Below are 17,843 nucleotides of genomic sequence, written 5' to 3' on the forward strand. Positions count from 1 at the left end.
TTCACTGAAATTATTTCTTCCTTTGGGCTTTATTGAAATAAAAATGTTTGTATTTGGTTAGCACCGTTTGAAAAAACAACAACAACATGCATGATCAAAATAGTCCCTCATTAGCAACTTAGTTATACGATTGTGTATTAAGGGCATAGATGTGTCGATCCTTCTTCAAAGGATCAATGTGTCGAAAGCACAGAGGCAGAGCATAATGTACTATTGGCTTTAGGGTTGTAATTCTGCAACAAGCCCCCTGCTTTCAATATAAAATAAGATGAGCTCTCCATGTGTTAATACAAGTCTTGAGGAAAATGAAGAATTGTTTGAACCACAAGAAATACAACAATGTTCTTTTAACCTGGATGAATTCCATATTTGAGCATTACACCATTGCTGTTTTACATGTAAACTAATCTGTGCAATGATAAAAGCTGATTGTAAAATTTTCAACGACTTTGGCAAGTTTGCACGGTAAACCGAGGAATACACTAGATAAAATCTTTCTACTGCATTGATCATTTTCCTTAAATAATTTTTATTTCTTTCAGAATAACTACGAGAAATGTATATGCAAGTTCTGTACAATTTTCTGTTTATGCTTGAGATTGCTCTAAAAAAAAAAAAGAATGATGAAAGTTTGAAAAACGGGATGCTGACACTTAGTGCACTTAAAACCCCCCAGAATATTTTGTCCAACAGCAATCCTTCGGTTTGCTCTGGATATACTTCAGAAAAATCAGTTCTTCAGATTATTGTGTTGGATCCAGTTAATCTTGTTTTCAATCTTTTGCTCTGAATCCCAATTCTTCAGTGTCTATAGAGGCACGTTAAAAATACTGCCATTTTCCGAGAACTGTGTCTTTGATTGCATCAACAAACTGTGCAGGCACCCAGTAGACCCAATATTGTGAGGCTTCTGTTGGACCCAGCTGAAATGCCTATGGTGAAAAACAAACAAAAAATTATATTTATTTATATATATATATATATATATATATATATAGAGTGCCTTGTGAAATTATTTCATTTTTCATATTCACACGCCCCACACATTTTCCCACATTTTGTTTTTGCTGCCTTGTTAAACTACCTTAAATTTGTATTATTATTATTTTACACAACATACACCATAATGACAAGCAAAAAAAAACTTTTAAATTTATCAAAAAGGAAAAGCTGACATAAGTACATTGCATAAGTGATTGTACCCTTAACTAACCCTTAATTAAGTACTTCGTTGAAGCACCTTAACTGCCTCAAGTCTTTTTGGGTATGATGCAACAAGCTTTGCACATCTGCATTTGCATTTTCTGCATTTCTTCCCCAAAGATTCTCTCAAGCTCTATCAGGTTGGACAGTCATTTTCAGGTTTCTCCAGTGATGTTCGATTGGGTTCAAGCCCAGGCTCGGGCTAGGCCACTCAAGGACATTCACATAGTTGTCCATAAGCCACTCTTGCAATGTCTTAGCTCTGTGCTTAAGGTCATTGTCCTGTTGGAAAGTGAACCTTCTGCTCTGTCTGAGGTTCTGAATGATCAGGACTAGGTTTTCACTTAGGCTCTCTCTATATTTTGCGGAATTGAGCTTTCCTTCTACCCTGATGAGTTCACCAGTCCCTGCCGCTGAAAAACACCCCCACAGCATGACGCTACATTTATCACACTTTATTGTTGGGATGGTATTGTGAACGTGATGAGCAATGTCTGGTTTCCTCCATACATGATGCTTGGAACTGAGGTTCATCAGACCAGAGAATCCTGTCTCTCAAGTCTGAGAGAGTCCTTTAGGTGATTTTTTTGCAAATTCCAAGTGGGTTTTCATGTGCATTCACTGAGGAGAGGCATGAGTCTGGCCACTCTGCCATAAGTTGAGTGATAAGTGAAGTGATGTTCGTACTTCTGTAAATTTCGTCCATCTCCATATTTGATCATGGAGCTTTATCAGAGTGACCATCAGCTTCTTGGTCACCCCTCTTTATATACATGTTCAGCTGTTAGACCTTCTATTGAGAGGTGTGTGGCTTTCCAAATCATACCCATTCATCTACAAGCAAAAGTGGAATACTCCTGAGCTACATTTCAAGTCCCAGAAAAGGGTGCAAATGTTTAGGCAATGCAATAATTTTTCTCTTTTTTTATTACATTTGCAAAGTTGTCACAAATTTGTTTTTTGCTTTGTCATTATGGTGTATGGAGTGTAGATTGATGTGAAAAAAAGTAACTTTATGTAGTTTAACAATGCTGTAACATAATATTTATATGTATACATACATTTATCACTAGTATTATAAAGTTACAAAATCCTGGTTGAAAATGACCGATATAATGATATAATGCATAGTTTGTTGGAAATGTTGTGGTAAACGCATACCATCATGTGATAGTCCTCGTGACCCTCAATTGGCTCAGTCACAACATTTTTGATGGAACCCATCGGGATTTTTTCTGTTCTTTCTGCAGGCCAGAAAACATCAAGATCAGCATAAAGCAAGCATAACGAATACATTTAAATATTCAAAAGAAAAAATCACCTTTAGTTCCGATCCACAACTGATCCTGTTCCAGTTTGAAAGTGAGTCGTACTTTTCCGCCAGATTTGTTGTACATTCCCGATAAAGGCACTGTTGGCAGACGCTCCTGTTGACAGATAAGAGATCACTCGGATGTCATTAGCACGCACAAGGAACTTATTCTGTCCGCTAAAAAAGAGCTTTACAGTTGCGGACATGATCCCTAAACTGACATACTTTACATTAAAACACACACAGGTGTTGAACAATGAAACTGAGACACTGGCCAAAATAGTGTTAGAGGTTTCACACCTATCCACCTTTTTCCTTGTTAGCGAATTTACCCATGATTCATAGCGGGTTTGAACCGGAAACCAGTTGTCCTTTTCCGGTTCGAAGCTTTATGAAGATTAGGTGCCGCTCGCTCAGAACCCCCGCAGTGATGTGCTGATTAAAAAATATGTGAAATAAGTAGGGCTGCCCGTGCACGACTGAAGTTGGATTGGAAGTTATACTATATGGGAGAGAATGCTAAACCATAATGAGCGTTGTCATAATATTGCCTATTCCGCATCTCAACGCACGCATAAAGCTTGCCACAAAAAAACACTGGCAAAAGTACCTAATGATTATGCATTAAACATGAATTGTTTATTAATAAACTAGTGTTTTCTGTCAGTGTCGACTGTATAGATAAAGTTGACGATGCAGACTCGCCATTTTCGCAGTGAACGCACCTATTGAGAGAAATGCACACTTCATACTGTAAGACTGGAAAAACTTGAAGGACTTTAAGAGAGGGCCACTCTCTGAGAAAACAAAGGAAATTAACATTTGAACTCCCCCTCATGCACTTTTGAGACGAAGGTCTCACCTCCCTCATCCTAATCTACATTTCTCTCCCCCATTCTTCATCCTGGCAGAGGTCTCCCAATCTCACACAAGATTCTAAATGGTTTAACGTGAATGATTATCATCAAGGTTTATACATGTTTGGTATTATTTGAAATGTCTCTGTGCGACTGGTACATATGTCTCATTCCCAAAGAAGTAAATCAAAAGGTAATAAAGTTCTTAGGAAGTTTAGAAATATCTTCCACACTGGAGGCTGTGTCTTTGAGTTAACACCTTCTGACCATTGGACTGAATGCTAATTTTCCACTGCTAGCAAATGGTGACTTACAGGTAAATTCCACTGTGGATGATGTTTAGATTGGAAATGAGGTCTGGGTATATAAGGAAACGCAACGAGAGCTCAGGGCCTTTTCTATATTTGAGATCGGCCCGTGAGGCTGAGAGTTGCGAGACTCTCAGCCTCACGCATCTCTTGTCGGGTAAACTTTTTCCTCTTTGTTCTAGAGCATTTGATGTTTTGCATTGATTATCCTTGAATTGATTATGAAATTATAATGATACATTTACCTGACATATTAAATTGTGATATTTGATTATTCTAATTGACTTTGACATTATTTTCATTCAAGAGTTTAAAAGAATAGTAAAACATTCGCTCACATTTAATGATGCACAGATATCATTAAAGCCTTTGCATTTATGGAGTCAGATGAAATAACGAGAAACTACATATGAGAAAATGTATTGCATTTAACCAAAAACCTTCACCGCTAATTCGAATACCGCCATTGGATCGAGTTAGACGGCCTTACAATACGAATTAAAAAACGAACAGAAATGGGCTGCTCTCTGCTTAATTATTTTGTTTAAAAGAAGACATTTCAAGCTTTCTATAGGCCTTTATATAGCCTACTTCTCAGGTCTTTGAGGCAAGTATCTTATACGCTGAGTTTCGGTTGATTAATGAGACGCGCTCCAGTTCACGCGCCCGCGCCTCCGTGTCTTGATTATATTGTCGACTATATTTGCTTCTTATTTATTATTCCAGGCAAATTGTTGATTAAACTTTGATTAAAATGAAGATACAATTTATACTAAATGAAATTCACTTCAAAGAAAGGCTTTCTACAAAACAAAACTTCAAACAAAACAAAACTTGGTCAAAATCATGTCTGAGCCATTCCAAATGTTTTCTGATATATTGGGCATCTTGATCCTATCTGACTCATCTCATGCGGTTCCCTTTTCATATAATCAACAGATGAAATATAAAAAAAACTTTATATTGTGAAACATAAATATAAAACGTTTGTTTTAGGGTTTTTTTGTTCTGCTTTGCTCACATGCTTTGGTGTGTAGCCTATACATGTGTGCGTGCATGTGATGGAGGGGTGCGATTTTCGAATAATAATTGAATAATACCCAGCGATCTTCGAATATTATTTTTGCTTGAAATGCCCATCCCTACTGGTAACGTATTAGGCGTTTGTCAACAAAATGGTGTGAACAGACATACACATTTTTCGGTGGATGCTTCAGTTTTGGTGCAGCAAACCAAAAACATCTACTCTCTGGCATTGAATATTAGCTGATACGGAACCGGACATGGGCATTCTCTCCTTTTTATCTTATGCTCAAAGCACTCAGTTTCTAAAAAGTTTTTTTTTTTTAATCTTCTTTGAATTGCTAAAACAACCAACAACAGCACATGTAGAGCCTGAACTCATTCTCTCACTGCTAATACAGTACGAACCGGAAGTAGGCAACCAGAGTCGTCGTCATGGCGGCGCGCATTGTTTAGAGCAGAATAAGGTGGATATTTGCTTGGCCTGGCGGCCAATCTTCACTGATTTTACATTCCATCATTAAAGTTGAAGGTTAAATTAGCAGGGATATTGAACAGCTGTACATAAAATATTGCAATCCACACAACAGAATGGGACACATATCAGAGTTCAAAAGTGGACAAATTGTTGGTTTGCGTCTCGATGGCTCATCTGTGACTAAGACAGCAGGTCTATGTACCGTGAGCTATGGTATCCAGGGTAATGTCGATGGTGCCATGTGAAAGATGTACTGTTCCCTGATGAGTCCACCTTCACTGTCTCTCCCACATCCATGGGTGTTACGGTGTAGAAAAGCCCCAAAGAGACTTAAGACTCAGACTGTTGCGTGCCCAGGGTGAAGCACAGGGGTGGACCAGTGGTCTAAAACCACTGTCATACACTACCACACCATTCTGGAGCCCCATGTGCACCGAATGGTTCAAACATTGTACCCTGAAGGGGGTGGCGTGTATCAGCATGATAATGCACCAATTCACACAGCAAGACTTGTGACAGAATGGTTTGATGAACATGAAAGTGAAGTTGAACATCTCCCATGGCCTGCAGTCACCAGATCTAAATATTTTTGAGCCACTTTGGGGAATTTTGGAGGACCAAGTCAGAAAACGTTTTCATCCACCAGTATCAATTTCTGGAAGAGCAATGGCTCAAATTCCCTCTGGCCGCTGTGAAGTACTTGTATCTGTCATTCCCCAGATTAACTGATGCAGTATTGGAGGGCAGAATGAGGCCCTACACCATACTAATAAATTATTGCTCTCTGAAAATGTAATTGTCAGTTTAATTGTCCCATACAAATGCCATATAAAATACCACATATAGTGGGGTCCAAAAGTCTGGGACCACAAGTGGAAATTCAGTTTAAAATGTATTGAATTAAATGTTTTTGATGTTTAGACATATAAATCATTTTGTATGGCATGTGTGCAGTAATCTGGTACAATCTAATTATATTTTATGTTTCACAGGTTATGCTTACCTTAGTTCCTTTTATTGATGGCATAACATCGTCTGGTTTTCCTTTGTCCAAAACTTTTCTATGTTGCTGAGAAAAAAGTATCCACAAGTACATTTATAAATTATAAGTACATCTGCATAATTAGAAGCATTCTAAGTACCATTGTAATTTAACTGCTAAAGTTCACATTATGCAAATAAGTTCCCAACCTTTTGCCTGCACAATGGCTCCTTTTTGTTCTCCTCAGCTTTAACCTCTTGCTGAATAACTTCTTTCGGTGTATTTACAGCTAGTACATCATTTATTGTAGATCCAACAACCATAATCTTTGCACCATTCGTAACTTTGATTTCTCGAAGCGTCTTGTCCTCTGGTAGCAGTCCTTTGTACATCACTTTCTGCATAGCAGGTGGAAGACCTAATGAATGATGATACAAAAAAGAATTGTATTAGGTATTTAATTTCAAAATATGATCCTGATATACTATGTTGGTTCCATACCATAAAACACTTTAAAGTCAGTTTCTTACCATGAAACATTTTACTGATATGTTATCTATTTTCCACATTTAAAAACAAGATAGTGTTTTATATCGTTCCTGTTCATGTATGCTGGAAACTTGTTGGCTGCTCTGCATATTGGAGGAAATTCATGGAGATGGGAGTCACATTTTATAATTGTTCTTTGAAAATGATTTCAAGCAGTTGATCATAATATTTACATCAAATTATACATTTAAATTAGAATTGATAAATACAGTAAACTCTGTCCAAATGTTTCATTAGTAGTTGCGCATATTTAAGTTATTATAAATTACTTATCCTTGCACATCATTTTTTTTAATTCATGTGCCCTAATAATCTTTATTCAAAACTTTCCCTCCCTCATGCAGCGTCACATCTTTTCTCTTCTCTGTGTTTACTGTGTAATGTGTTTACTGGCGTGAGGAAGGGGCAATCTGTCACTCACATGAGATCAAATAACAGCAAACCACAACCATCCAATCAATTCCCCATGGGCACAATCAAGACCCACCCTACATTTTTCCCATTCGAGAAGCCATCTCACTCAGATATACCTCACATTAATTAGGAAAAAACGGTGGCAACTTCTTTTTCATGCCAAATTTAAAATATATATGCTGTAAACCCACAACTTTCATGAAAAGTGTTACATTACCAGTGAGAGTGTGAATCTTTTCTTTCAGCTTAGCACCGGTGCCGTCTAAAGGAATTTTAAGATCATATTTGTTTTTGTTCCAAATGATTTTCACTTCCACCATCTCTTTCCCCTCATCACTTTCCTCTCCATTGCTCACAGCAGCGGTCTGAGTCGATGTGCTTTCACCATCGGAAAGAGATGCTTGTTCAGTCCCTGCTGCATCTCCATGTCCCGTAGCTTCACACAACACTTCTGGTACCTTCTGTGTGACCTCAGCCTCCATTCCTTCTACCTCACTTCCTGTGGGAAAAATTATCAGCTACAGATGAGAGGTTATCAATCAAAAGTTGTTGTTTATTCACATTAATCAGGAAATTACCGTTTAACAGTCGAGTACTGATATGACCATGACAAATTAATGACAATTCAAATAGTATAAAAATAAAACAAATAAAATCCTCCTGGGACATACATAAAACAGCTTATATTTATAACACTAATGTGAAACCTTGGTAACTTTCCAAATCTCACAATTATTAGCTGGATTAATTTATGCTAGATTCCTACCCTCTGCCACAGATGCCAGTTTAGATGTATTATTTATTAAATAACATAAGTAAATTATCTGTAATATAGATAGTTTTTAAAGCTAACTGACTATCCAGACTCCGGTCCAAAGTCGCAGAAACGTCTAGTAAACCCCCCTCGTTATTTGAACCCAACTGTTGAACTAAGACCAATAACCGTTACCATGACGGACCCAAAAGTGTGTTGTAATCGTATACAACTGACTCATCGGTAACTAAGCCAGCCCGCTGTGCTAATATTCGCAAGCTCACAAGACTGTGTCTCAAAAGTCAGTGAGCTGCCTACATAGACATCATCTTTGGTGCCCAATTGAAATGGGCTCGATTGAAACCTTTGTTTAAACGTTGCAAACGCTCCCGCGATTCCCATGATCGAACGTTCTAGAAACGTTTCAAGCGCGATCAATTCTTCCCCAGAATGCCATTTAGGTAGATAGTTCACTAGATTTTGTGACACAGCCGAAGTTTTCGAGATGGCTGTTTGGGCTAATCACAGAATATCTAGCTATTATTTAACCCTGACATGTTAAAGCAACACCCATTCAGTGTAATAAAAGTTCCAAATGACTGTGACTGATGTTATACGCTTATAAACAACACTGCAAAAACAGGGGAAATGGCATTTAAGTACATTTTCATGCAACCTACCATCCTGCGCCGCCATGATGATTGTGTACAATATGAGGAAAGGCTTCTGGGTAAGAGCGTGCTGTCAGTGAATGAGCTCTGCAGCTTCCCGTAGTGACTTTGCGATTTTAAAATCTGTGGCCGGTTGCGTACCCTGCTTAGACTAGTCTATGAAATCAAATTTTACCATTCTTATTTTTATATGTAATATTGCATAGAGTAGACTGTATACAAAATATATATATAAAAAGTATTAGTCATATAACTGCTAGTTGATCAAACTAGTTCTTAAAACACAGTCTTAACACAGTGGCTAAGTTTATGCAACTGGCCCCCTGGTGTTTGGAGCGGGTTTTTTTTTAAAATCAATTCAGTGATAGTTCTGACAGACCGTTTCTTCTGACCAAACAAAGTTGTAAATGTTGCTGTTGTAAATTATTCATAACTGTTATCCAGTAAACTTTCAAATGTTAATGACAGTATTTAACCCAATTTTTCATTTTGTCATCACTTTGAAGAAACAATTAGGCTATTTTTTTCTTACAATTATCATTTTTTTCGAATATGTTTTCCTTTTTCACATTAACCCCTTAACTGTCACTCTCCTTTTTGAGAACAGACGTAAAAATGCGCTATCCAAATTCAAATGGTTGGAATATAGACCTCAGCAGATTATTGCTAAGGTGAAAGCACTTCAAAAAATGAAAGTATGAAAAAGTTATGGAAGTATAAATGTACTGTGCATCATGTACTTTACTAAATATTTGTTTACTTTTATACAGGCTAAAATGTATATTTTACAAACAAATTCTCTATTTTTAACTCTCAAATGATAACACAAAAAAGTTACTATTTCCATGGTAACGCAACGTCCAATTTCAAAACAGGTTTCACAGGATGAATTATTTTGAGTTCGTAAGCTTTCGAATGATACCGAATTTATGATGATTACCAAAATATGTGTTATGATTAGTGTTTCCATGTTTTATGGGGACTTTCCATAGACATAATGATTTTTATACTGTACAAACTGTATATTCTATTCCCTTACACTAACCCTACCCCTAAACCTACCCATCACAGAAAACTTTCTGCATTTTTACATTTTCAAAAAACATCACTTAGTATGATTTATAAGCTGTTTTCCTCATGGGGACCAAAAAATGTCCCCACACGAACAAGGATTTCAGATATTGCCATCCTTATGGGGACATTTTGTCCCCATAATGTAGGGTTTACCAGGCCACACACACACACACACACACACACACACACACACACACACACACACACACACACACACACACACACACACACACACACACACACACACACACACACATTAGATTTTAGATATTATATATATATATATATATATATATATATATATATATATATATAAATTATTTAATTGTTTATTTATTTTTAAAGAAAGATGCATGTCGAATAAGATGCTTAATGTAAGACTCCTCTATGGTGTTATCCTGTATTTTCTGTATTTTCATGTAACCCTCTTTGAATATTTTTTTAATGTCTTTTTGTCTTTAAAGGTTGAAGTGAAAAAATGAAAATAATATAACGACTATTCCAGATGTGACGTTGCCTGTTAACGTTCGATGATTTCCAAATAATCGTGATTGACATGCGGTGTGTGGATAGTGCTTACAGATCTGATGAACTACACGTAAACTTAACCTACCTTACCTTGAGGGGTTGGCGATCTCTCAGCGCTTACACAATCTACAACATTTGAAAGAAATATGTAAACAAGTCAACGGAACTAATAATTCTATTCAATACATTCTATTCACACGATTCTATTCTATTCTATTCTATTCTATACAGTCAATCACTGCTAAAGATTGCGCGTGACGTATGCAGCAGAAACTACGTGTTTACAGTAAAGTTTAGTCTGTGAATTCGGGTAAGTTATTGCAATGATACAGTGTTATTATTAACAGACTGTAACTATCACAATGCTGTAGCTAAACTAGAATAACTGGTCGCCCTTAATCATAGGCTACATTAAACTGAAAATGTATCAAGTTAGCCTCAACGATGCAACGTAAATGTATTGGTCATCTTGAAGCAACAGTTCGATATTCACTTACATATGTAGGCTAATATATTATTGCAAATAATTGTGAAGTAGTTGCCACGGAAACTATAACATGGATTTTGCATTCCAGCAACTTTCATGTCATTCTTGAGTGTCACGAGGCGCGTGCACTTCTGTGACCTCGAACTTGTATTCGCCATTTAACTATTATAGAGATAATGCAATAATACTGTAACATGCAGTAGATTACCAAGTACTCAACTTCTGTTCGTCTCCCCTCCTAACGGTTTGTTTTCCTGGATGTTGTTTTTATTCACATGGACCAAGAATCACTGACTGAAACTCTGGCATCTTACACGAGGATTTAAATGAGCCGAGGATGGCGGACATTAGGACATATAATGTTGTTGTTTTGGGAATAGGATTTCTGTTCATTTTTACAGCCTTCACCACTTGTGGTAATATCGAAGTAAGTTATCTTGGATTCATACTGCATGATATTAACTATAGTTTAAGATGCTATGATCCTACAAAGACATGCTGTGTTAACTTGTTTAAACTTTTGCTGTACGGAAATTTTAGCAGGTAAAGTGTAGTTTAGCAATAGTGTATACTAAAATACAGCACATACTAGTTATTTTACGACTATAAAATGTCCTTCAGACAATCTTTCTATCGCAAGTTTTTGTACTTTTGTAAGGCAAGTTTTCAGCTTTATTTCAGTATTTTATATTGTGAAAAAACGACATTCAATAAAACTGAAAACTATCAGTCCATTGTTGAAGTAAATCCGGGTCAGGCGCATCTCGTGTTTTTGATTTCCCCCATTAGTCAATGAATTATCCTGCATGACTAATGGGAGGAACAAATTCAAACGTCAAAGTGGACTTATGTTAACCACAGTCACTCCAAACAGAAAACCCCACAAACTGTTACATGAAAAAGGATGCCTTACATATTTGAGATTCAACAAATATTCCAAATGTGTTGAAAGTTCTAGTGCAAGATTAAGGATCTTTAAAATATTCACAATTATGCTTCAAGTAGCCTACAACTATTTTAAAGTTTTATTATTTTAATACATGCTGTTTTTATTTCTTTGTCACTGTCCTGGTCACAGCAGAGATGAAACTGGATCTTAGTGCAGCAGTCTTTATTAATAACTAACTCAAACTAACAGAAATACTCAGAATCTTAGGAATTCAAAAACAAGAACTGAACAAGCAGGAAATAGCAACAGCACACAGGTGACAGACAACAGAACAAGACTCAATACTGGGCTTAAATACACCACAAACAAGAGAGGGTAAATCAGCTATACACACCTGAACAGAACTAACTCAACCAGTAACCATGGAAACAAATGGAAAGAACAGAGGAGAAATGAACCAATTAAAAAACTAGAAGATTAACAAGGACATTCAAACATGAACAGAACAGAGAAGCAGATAAAAAACAAACTCTAAACATCAACAAATAAACTTAAAATGTGACAGACTTCATATTGATTGGCAGACAGACTACATTAAATATAAAAAATACAATGTTTAAAAATTCATTTGTAGACTATTTAGGTGAACAGCAAGGCATTTATTTGTTTATTTCTTTCCTTTTAGCAAACAGTGGTGAAAAGCTTAAATAGCACTAACTTCACTGGAAGTGGGTATCACAGGTAAGATTTATTCCCCCAGTCCTTCACCTTTTTTGTTTTAGATTTATGATGGACATATAACCTAAATAAAATACAACTCGCTGTAAAGCATCTTTGTTTCAGTCTAATTTAACGGCTGTCACTGTACCAACATTTCTGTAATCTGTATCAATACCAGTAACATTTCATAGTTCTCTGCATCAATTTCGCAAAAACTGTTGAATTAAGTACAACTTAAACAATTTTTGTCCCTTTTTGTCTCATCACTGTCAATCATCGCAGTTTCTGATTCAATTGTGCATTTAAATACAGTTGTCAATCCAGAAACTTTGCAGTGTATAAACAGAATAATAAACTAAAATTAACAGGTAATAAACCAAAATTAAGAGAAGAATCTCTGAAGCACAAGCTCACTGAATTCTACACTGGATAAATTTAAAGGGGTTAATAAAAGTCATTGTAGGTTGGCATGTCGCTAAAATGTCACATTTTCCAATGTCAGAAACAGAGGGTGCTCGCTGCACAAAACATTAAGAACTTAAAATAAACTCTGATGAAACTCTGATATATAAAATCTTCCCCTTTTTTCTTTTCACAGCCTTGGAATAATATATGGAGTTTTTTCCTTCTGTAATATGTTAGCTCCCACTATCGTTGCAATAATTGGACCACAGTTTACAATGTTCTTCAGTGGAATTCTTTATAGGCAAGTATCACAGATATTTTTGTGACTGTACATTATGAAGTCATTGTGCAACAGTTGTCTGTATTGTTTACTTCTGTGTGTTTTTCAGTGGTTATATAGCTGTATTCATCATTCCATCCACATGGTCCTTTTATTTTACATCAGTGCTAATTGGCATTGGAGCAGCCAGTAAGTAGATATTTAAAACATAAACATTTTTTGCCAAAAAGCTGATAATTGACTGGAACATCTTTATGTATCATAGGTTAGTCTTTAATGACCAAGCAAAGGTAGAAGCCATTTCTGTCATAAAAGGAAGTATAATTGAATTTTTTTTGTAACTGGTCAATCAATCATTCTCTGTCAAAATGAATCAAAGGTGATGGTTTAAATGATGGTTAAATGTTTTAATCGTTCATTTGTTAAGAGGATATTTATAATTCAGTAGTGCAAAATGGGTCATATTAACTATCAATATATTTAAATATAATCCAATTTAATTTAATGCAACCTGCCATTTTTCTATCCACAGTGCTTTGGACAGCCCAAGGGCACTTTCTAGTTGAGAACTCAGACGCTTCCACCATCAACAGAAACACAGGATTGTTTTGGGCTTTACTGCAGTGCAGGTACCAGAAAACATAGCAGCAAACGTTTACAGAGAGCTCAACCTGATTCAAAGTTGTCCAAAAATTATACTTCACAATAACACTAACATATTATGCTTAATCAGCTGTGATTATCAACAGTAAACTAATATGCAGACATGGTATTTCAATTAAATGTATTTTAAATACGTATTTAATTACTTTAGTGTATTTTGTAATTTGTATTTTGCAGGTGTGGAAAAATTTAAATGTATTTTGTAACAAAATATTTTGAGGGAGTGTATTTGGAGTATTTCAAATACTTAAATACTTAAGAAAAATCACCAAAGTAAATGATTTTGCCATATTTTCGGTCTGATACTGGCAATGGCAATGTCCAGGTTAGATGCACGAAAATCACGTGACACCCTGTAGACCGGGCTCCCTCCAAGAAGTAAATGAGTTTTGAACTCTTAAAAACGGCATTAAAGGGTTAGTTCACCCAAAAATGAAAATGATGTCATTAATGACTCACCCTCATGTCGTTCCAAGCCCGTAAGACCTCCGTTCATCTTCTGAACACAGTTTAAGATATTTTAGATTCAGTCCGAGAGCTTTTTGTCCCTCCATTGAAAATCTATGTACGGTATACTGTCCTTGTCCAGAAAGGCAATAAAGACATCATCAAAGTAGTCCACGTGACCTCAGGGGGTTAGTTAGATTTTTTTGAAGCATCGAAAATACATTTTGTTCCAAAAATAACAAAAACGACGACTTTATTCAGCATTGTATTCTCTTCCGGTTCTGTTGTCGATCCGCGAAAGCCATATTGGAGGAGTTATGCAAACATACTAACCAAATTATTAATACCAATTGTATTATGAACATGAATTTGGATTACCTATGTACAAATTTGTGTTTTCTTTCCAGTATGTTGTTTGGCAATCTATACGTTTATTTTGATTGGAAAGGAAAAACAGAAATTTCAGGTAACATCATATTTGATTGTGTTCATTCTTTTGTTTATGCTAATCAGCACTTATTTAATCACTACTAAACACAATATATCCTGTCCATTTACTTACTGTCAAATGAAAATATTTCAAAATTAGATTTTTTTTCACGTTTATACATTTATGTTTTTGTTTGTATCACTTTATTGCAGATAAAGACAGAAAGATCATGTTTACGGCTCTGCTGGTTATCTCAGCAATCGGGACACTAAGTTTTCTTGCCTTGAGGAAGGTCTTTCAGCTGGAAGAGGCTCTGACTGAAGAGGAGGGTCAGTCTCTGTTATCGACAAGATTAATGTAAGTTCACTCTTTTATTAAGTGAACCGTTATTATGAATGATCTCTTTCACAGATCCAACAATAAGAATTCTGGGCAGATATTAAGATTAATACTTGCCCTGCTGATATTTTTAATGTACCCACCACAATAATGTGGTACATATTATGATATTCCTCATTTTAACAAAAAATAATTTAAATTTTTTTTTTCATTTGCAGTAATAACTGGAAATGATGTGTCTCCATGATAACCCCAGCTATAAACACAAACAATAGACAAAAAACTAGTGGTCGACCGATATATCTCCACGGCCGATATATATTTGGCTTTATTAAAATATCGGCATCGGCCGATAAGTTTTTCTGCTTGGCCAATGTGTTAGAAGTGGGACTTTTATTTTGACGGCGCTGCATGCAGACTTTTATTTTGACGGGCGGCGCAGAGAACACCAGCACCAGAGACAGTGTTGCCAGATGTACAATAATTATCGTATTTGTACGATAATTTTGACCTCTGTACGATGTGCGATCAATAATGAAAAAAATCCCACAATGTACAATAATTTCAGAGTTTTCAGTCGTTCGTCCAAACACACATCCTACCGCCTCTCTCTCTGACCCAGAATCATTTCGCAGGCTCACCTGCCTGCACGCAAGCACGTATACACACACACACACACACAGGCACCACACGGTGTCGCCCGGCCCGCACGTCAACACTACAGCAACCCCCCCCCCCCCCCAAATCTCTGAATATCTAATAAATATTTAAAGGTGGGGTATGTGATTTGGAAAACGACCGGCAGATTTTGAAAATACACAATTCAAATGGTCGTAGCTTCTTTCTTCCAACGCTTGCCCTTACTCCACCCATTCGAAGAACATGGACGCGCAATCATGCACGAGCGAAAACTCAGATGCGCGAGAGATTGTAATGATGGTTTACTACTAATCATGGAACCGGCTTTACTGACGAGATGCGCATGCATGCGTCACAAGCTTTGAGTATGCGCACGAAGGGGGTCACACGCGCTGGGGGGAGGGGGGTGTGGTACGACCGTTTGATTGACGCACTTACTGTCCAATGATTCTAGGTGGTCTTGGAAATGATTGGCTGGAGTTTTTCGAGTCCTGCCCGTTCCACAGATGATTAAATTGCTTAATTTTCATTTCAGTGCTTCTAACTCAGTGGCGGTAAGTGGGTTAGGAATAGGATTTCAAGTTATTTTGAAAAAATGGACAAAAAAGAGAATCACATACCCCACCTTTAATTTCACAAACCTTGCAGATTTAATCAAATCCAGCTGTGATATCTTGTGAAGTGTGCATTTGTAGCCTGCATAAACGTGTTCCTGCGAGTGACGGTCCGTGCGAAGTGAGTAAATGTGAACAGAAGAGCAGCTTCACAGGAGACGCCATCGAAACACTTTAAAGCCTTAATTTTAAAATATGCTGTGCTATATCCAGTTGCCCACTGTCATATTCATGTCGTTTTCACTGTGTGCTGTATGTAAAATTAGCGTTACCTTGTCAAAAGTCAAAGTAAAAAAAATGATTATCAGTGCGCATGAAATTACCAGATTACTGAGTGCCCTGTTACAGTGTTTATTTCCTTTTTATTCACATATTCATATATTTTTAAACAATTACTTTATTTGTGAAAAATACTGTAATAGGATTGCAGATTCAAGAAGTTGCCATCTAAAGTATAGGGCCTAAGCAGGTTTATTTGAAATATTTTTAAATATTTATTAAATGTATCTAATTTATTAAATATTGATTTATATAAATATAAAGTGTGTATATATATATATATGTGTGTTTGATATATAAATATAAATATCGGCCATTGGCCACCCTGCTCTCTAAGATATCGGCATCAGCATCGGCCATCAAAAAACCCATATCGGTCGACCACTACAAAAAACTATAAAACACACAAAAAACGATGGTGATACTGATTGTTTTGATTTTTCATTGGAAGCTTATATATTTTGTTGTGTAATGTTATCTTAGATATACACAAAGAGCAACATCTGCTGTGACGGAAGCTAAAACAGAGTTTCGTAAGTTCATATGGCTTAATTTCCTTAATTCCCTATTTGTTATATTATTTCATTAAAGAATTATTTTCAAATTGGGCTATTTTTGTAATGGTTCATCAGTTATCATTTATTTTTTCTTTTGTCTGTTTTCTTTCAGAGACGATTGTGGAACTCTTCAAAACAAAAACCATAATGTTATTAAGTTTCTGCATGGCATACAGCGGTAAAGACATCACTAAAGGAAATTGGAGGAATTTGAGAATGATGAAAATGTTTTGATTCCTGTTGTCTCATTGAAGGTTTGGAGCTGTCCTTTTACAGTGGCGTTTATGGAACCTGCATTGGAGCTACAACACACTTTGGCGATGCAGCAAAAGGCTTAATCGGCATTTCAGGCATTGTGGTGGGAATCGGAGAAATAATTGGTAAGTCACTTTCAGTATGAAGAGACATCTACTTTGATTACCATTGCATTTTGGTATTATGGTCATCCACTGGCAAGCTAGGCAGATACCTTGATATTTTCAAGACTGAAGTTTGATTAGATGTTGTCTTTTGTCTGCAGGGGGAGGATTGTTTGGACTTATATTGAAAAATAACCGTTTCAGGCGCACTTCAGTTGTCTTTTTAGGGATGGTTGTCCACTTTGTGGCCTTCTACCTGATATTCCTCAACATACCAAATGATGCACCTGTGGTTTTTCAAACAAGCTCACAGCATAACCCATATCTGACGCCAAGGTATAACAATATGTAATATATTTCCCCCCAAACCAGTTCTGTGCAAATCCTGCCCTACAGCCGATTTCATTGGTTAGGGTGAAAGATAAGGTTTGGGCAGTGGTTTTCTAAGTGTTGGGTGCACTGCAGTGCACGGCACAGAATACAGCCGTGGAAATAGTGTTTGAGTGTCTGAATGGCGGTTGGCTCTCTGCCTTTTATAGCAGCACAGGACCCCAATTCCTTTAAAACTTCCTTCTTCAGACC

The 17,843-nt window shown here is 36.5% G+C and overlaps 2 protein-coding genes across 8 annotated transcripts in view; one reads left to right on the forward strand and one right to left on the reverse strand.

Moving 5' to 3' along the window:
• ubfd1 (ubiquitin family domain containing 1) lies at nucleotides 1-10,274 on the reverse strand. Of its 4 annotated transcripts, none has more exons than XM_077213387.1 (7): nucleotides 10,239-10,274; nucleotides 7,344-7,625; nucleotides 6,373-6,581; nucleotides 6,185-6,250; nucleotides 2,525-2,630; nucleotides 2,365-2,447; nucleotides 1-932 (listed from the first exon to the last, which is right to left on the reverse strand). In XM_077213387.1, exons 2-7 carry the CDS (start codon nucleotides 7,606-7,608, stop codon nucleotides 822-824), a joined length of 840 nt encoding a protein of 279 aa, XP_077069502.1. In that variant the 5' UTR covers nucleotides 7,609-7,625; nucleotides 10,239-10,274; the 3' UTR covers nucleotides 1-821. The 4 variants fall into 4 exon arrangements, with proteins under 4 accessions (XP_077069502.1, XP_077069500.1, XP_077069498.1 ...); XM_077213385.1 differs by lacking the exon at nucleotides 10,239-10,274 and adding an exon at nucleotides 8,561-8,648; XM_077213383.1 differs by lacking the exon at nucleotides 10,239-10,274 and adding an exon at nucleotides 8,076-8,136.
• The window catches only part of LOC143722146 (UNC93-like protein MFSD11), an 11,003-nt gene continuing 3,334 nt past the window's right edge, over nucleotides 10,175-17,843 (forward strand). The window contains exons 1-12 of one of the 4 annotated variants that reach the window (XM_077213378.1): nucleotides 10,175-10,463; nucleotides 10,926-11,067; nucleotides 12,215-12,270; nucleotides 12,848-12,955; nucleotides 13,044-13,123; nucleotides 13,467-13,563; nucleotides 14,452-14,510; nucleotides 14,687-14,831; nucleotides 16,829-16,878; nucleotides 17,015-17,080; nucleotides 17,157-17,282; nucleotides 17,423-17,597. In XM_077213378.1, coding sequence (XP_077069493.1) covers nucleotides 10,978-11,067; nucleotides 12,215-12,270; nucleotides 12,848-12,955; nucleotides 13,044-13,123; nucleotides 13,467-13,563; nucleotides 14,452-14,510; nucleotides 14,687-14,831; nucleotides 16,829-16,878; nucleotides 17,015-17,080; nucleotides 17,157-17,282; nucleotides 17,423-17,597 — 1,052 coding nt within the window. In that variant the 5' untranslated portion in view covers nucleotides 10,175-10,463; nucleotides 10,926-10,977. Of the gene's footprint in view, nucleotides 10,464-10,828; nucleotides 11,068-12,214; nucleotides 12,271-12,847; nucleotides 12,956-13,043; nucleotides 13,124-13,466; nucleotides 13,564-14,451; nucleotides 14,511-14,686; nucleotides 14,832-16,828; nucleotides 16,879-17,014; nucleotides 17,081-17,156; nucleotides 17,283-17,422; nucleotides 17,598-17,843 lie in introns of those variants that run through there. The other 3 variants (XM_077213380.1, XM_077213381.1, XM_077213379.1) reach the window with 3 other exon arrangements.

The sequence above is a fragment of the Siphateles boraxobius genome, unplaced genomic scaffold (assembly GCF_051911475.1).
Source record: "Siphateles boraxobius isolate OS27281-9 unplaced genomic scaffold, OSU_SipBor_1 66, whole genome shotgun sequence".
Taxonomy (NCBI): domain Eukaryota; kingdom Metazoa; phylum Chordata; class Actinopteri; order Cypriniformes; family Leuciscidae; genus Siphateles; species Siphateles boraxobius.